Source organism: Alligator sinensis, unplaced genomic scaffold (assembly GCF_000455745.1).
Source record: "Alligator sinensis unplaced genomic scaffold, ASM45574v1 scaffold1274_1, whole genome shotgun sequence".
In the NCBI taxonomy this organism is placed as follows: Eukaryota; Metazoa; Chordata; order Crocodylia; family Alligatoridae; genus Alligator; species Alligator sinensis.
The window spans coordinates 648,930-652,905 of NW_005842570.1; the positions used below are offsets into that span (position 1 = coordinate 648,930).

Here is a 3,976-nt window from a genome sequence, read left to right on the forward strand (position 1 = left end):
TTTGGTGCTTTTTATCTAAAGCTAAGTCAATTAACTATTAGATAAAAGTGCCAAAAAAGCCCCACTGAAACATCTGTATAGACTGGGTGCTGGGCGAGCTGGGTCCAACTAACACACTGCCTCTTCTGGACTTGTGCTGGGCTCGGCACAAGAATGTGTGGCATTTATGTAAAATGCCATTTTTGTTGTGTTGTTTTTAATGTCTGCAAGTAGCCTTAATGGTTCCAGAACTGTGGGGTGGTTTTTTTTTTCTTTCTAAAAAAATAAAAAATAAAACTCCACCCAGGGCTTGTTTTGCTCTAGTATTTACATGTTCAGCGTACTTATTCTAGCTCACATTTTTTGTCAAAGTAAATTCCAAAGTATTTGAAATAAGACACCTCTAGTTTCTTTGCTGTAAAAACCGTACTTATTTCCTCCCTTCATTCCCAAAGACCAATACCTTGGTTTTAGCTGTGTGGATTTCCAAGCTGTTTGAGGTGCCATGCTACTCAAAAGCATCTAGTAACCCTTGGAGACCTATATGGGATTGTGACGCTATTAATGCACCATCTGCATAAAACAGGACAGGGCTAGGGTGGTTCAAATGCAAAATGATGCATGCATGGGATTGATTCACTGTTGGCATCTATTTTAGATCATTCAAGAATAAATTAAAAAGTAGCAGAGCACGCAGACGTCCTTGTCGTACTCCTGTCTTAGTTGTTAACTGTTGGACAGGGCACCGCCTATCCTATAACACAGTCTAGATGCTGCATTTGAATAGTAAGTAACAATTTATTGTAAGACGGCTTTATCCATTGATGTTTTTGCTAGCTTCTTCCATAATTTTAATGTCTGTGGAGTCAGAAGCTCCACTGAGATTTATGAAGGTTATCTACAAATGACTATCTCTTTACATGTTTAGATGCTAAATAGTGCAACCCCAAGTAGTGGTCGTTGCAGGAATAGCCTTCTGAAGAAATTTGACCTGCTGAAAAACTTAAGTTATAGAGGATGACTAAGCATGACTGGTTTCCTGCAGACACAGCTGTTCTTACCAGTCACTTGATGGGAACATACTTTGACTGCCTACCTTGCATAGTGGGTATAGTGCTGTTAGCCCAATGAGCTCATTGGAAGCAGCGGGGACTGCATTTTGAATACATGCACCTCAGCATAAATCACAAGTGAATTTGTTGACAGAGATGAACAAGCTATTTAGAGGTATACCGATATGTCGGTGACATAGCAGATTTTCCTTTTATTGGTGCCAATGAACATTATCAGCAACTGGCTTTTTTTGGTCCGTGTAGCTAATAATGTCACCATTAAATACTACAGGCATGCGCACAGTTGCAGTATGCATGTGGCCAGGAATGCAGCGTGGAGAGCAGTGCCCTGCCAGTAAGTCTGGTGGGGGAGGGAAGGGGCATAGTGGGGGCAGATCCATAGATTGTTAGGGGCTGGAAGGGACCTTGCAGATCATTTGGGTCTAGCCCCCCCAACTCTAGGCAGGAAGACAACTGGTGTCAAGTGACCTCAGCTAGGTGACTGTCTAGTCTCCTCTTGAAAACCTCCAGGGTAGGTGACTGCACCACCTCTGGAGGGAGTTCACTCCACAGTCTGGACACCCTGACTGTGAAGGCGTTTTTCCTTGTCTTAGGCCTGAAGCAGCCTTCTAGGAGTTTGTATCCATTGGTCTTGGTCTTCCCCAGGAGTGCCCTAGTGAACAGTTGTTCACTGAGCTCCTGATGCACTCCTCTGATATAGTGGTAAACTGCTATCAAGTCCCCTCTCAACCTTTTCTTTAGGCTAAAGGGGCCCAGGTCCCTCAGCCTTTCCTCATATGGCTTGCCTTGCAAGTCCCTGATCATATGGGTGGCTCTTTTCTGGACCCTCTCAAGCTTTTCCATGTCATTGAAGTGCGGCGCCCAGAACTGGACGCAGTATTCCAACTGCGGTCTCGCCAGCACTGAGTACAGCGGGGAGCATCACTTCCTTAGTTTTACATGAGATGCATCGGTTGATGCATACCAGCGTGGTGTTTGCCCTGCTGGCCACCACCTCACACTGATGGCTCATATTCATGTGATGGTCAATAATTCCCTCTTGGTCCCTTTTGGCTGTGGTGCAAGTCAAGCTGTCACCACTGAGCCTGTATGTATGTTGAGGGCTGTTTGCCCCCAGATGAAGTTTAACACTTGCAAGTGTAAGGTGCTCCATCTGGTTCCAGTTTGCCCAACTCTTGAGCCTGTCCAGGTCTGCCTGTATCTGCAACCTATCTTCTGATGTGATCACACTGCCCCATAACTTGGTGTTGTGTGCGAACTTGGCCAGCGAGCTTTTCATTCCCCCATCCAAATCATTCATAAAGATGTTGAAAAGCACCGGTCCAAGAACAGACCCCTGAGGGACACCACTGGCCGCTTCGCAGTAGGATGACATGGATCCATTCATGAGAACTCTTTGGGTCCTACCCTGTAGTCATTTTCCCACCCACTGAATTGTTGAGCAGCTGAGCCCACAATCTTCCAGTTTTCCCACAAGGGTATCGTGGGATACTAGATCAAAAGCCTTTTGACAGTCTAGGTATATAACGTCTGCCTCGTGTCCCGGTGGTGAGAGATCTGGTTGTAGAAGGAAATGAGATTGGTAAGTCAAGACCTACCCGCAACAAAGCCATGCTGGCTGCCTTTCAGAATCTTGCCTTCCACGAGCGTATCGCACACAGATTTATATAAAATAAAAAATCTTCCAGGATTTTCCCTGGGATAAAGGTTAGGCTGATTGGCCTATAGTTGCCTGGTCCTCCTCCCCCTTCTTGAAGATGGGCACAATCTTGGCCCTCTTCCAATCCTTGGGGATCTCCCCTGTGCACCTCGAATTCTGAAAGAGCTTCGCTAGGGGTTCTGTGATGACCTCAGCCAGCTCCTTCAGTACTCTCAGATGAAGTCCATCCGGTCCTGCTGACTTAAATGTCTAGCTTTTCTAGTTGGTATTGCACTCACTCAGCATGCACAGTGGGAAGGCTGTCATTCCTGGCATGCGCCCTGTGAGCCTTATCTTGCTTGTCTTTCCCCATGGTCCGGTGAAGTACAGAACCAAAGTGGGCATTCAGGAGTTCAGTCTTTTCCTGAATGTTGCTTACCAGCTGCCCCGAGGTGTTAAGCAGGGGTCCCACACTTCCATTTGTTTTCCTTCTACTGCCTACATACCCAAAGAAGGACGTCTTATTGTCCTCGAGTCCTGTGGCTAACCTAAATTCAGTCACCTCTTTGGCTTTCCTGATCACTTCTCTACAAGTGCTGACCACTAATATATAGTCATCCTTGAGGACTGTCCCTAGTTTCCGCTGTGCGTACACCTCTTTCCACCCCCAAAGAGGACCGCAATGTCCCTATTAAGCCAAGAGGGCTTGCCAGCCCTTCTGCTTACCTTTCCTCTTTGCAGGAACAGTTTTCTTTTGTGCTTTGAGGATTGTATCCTTGAGCAACACTCACTCTCCGTGCACCCCATTTGCCTTCCCTTCATGGGCCTGCATCGCCTCCCCTACTAATGCTCTGAGCCTGTTGAAGTCAGCATTTTGGAAGTCTAGGACTTCAGTCCTGCTGGTTGATTTGTCAACTTTGTGGTGGATGGTGAACCTGATAACTTCATGGTCTTTGTCGCCCAGGTTACCCTCGGTGTTCAAGCCATACCCCAGATCACCTCCCTTGCTCAAGACCAAGTCTAGCAGAGCATTACCTCTGGTTGGCCCTTGCACTTCCCGGGTTAGGAAGAGCTCCTTGATCACAGTCAGGCAACTGCATGAACAACGTGACCTAGCCAAGTGTTCCTCCCAGTCTGTGTGGGGCAGTTGAAATCACTCATGACAAACAAGTCTCTCTTGCACGCATGGCCTCTGTCAGTTCAAAGGAACTCCCAGATCCAGCTCCTCCCCTTGGTTCGGTGGCCTGTAGTAAATGCCTACAGTTAGGTTTCTCTAACTTTGCGC

General features: G+C 46.9%; 1 protein-coding gene across 4 annotated transcripts in view; it reads left to right on the plus strand.

The window, feature by feature from the left end:
• CISD1 (CDGSH iron sulfur domain 1) overlaps positions 1-3,976 on the plus strand; it is a 20,908-nt gene that overhangs the window by 4,594 nt on the left and 12,338 nt on the right. For 3 of the 4 annotated variants that reach the window (XM_025214159.1, XM_025214160.1, XM_025214161.1), the window contains one exon: positions 638-765. The exons of the other annotated variant lie outside the window; for it this stretch is intronic. In XM_025214159.1, the coding sequence (XP_025069944.1) occupies positions 750-765 (16 nt within the window). In that variant the 5' untranslated portion in view covers positions 638-749. The remainder of the gene's footprint in view (positions 1-637; positions 766-3,976) is intronic. 4 annotated transcript variants of the gene reach the window in all.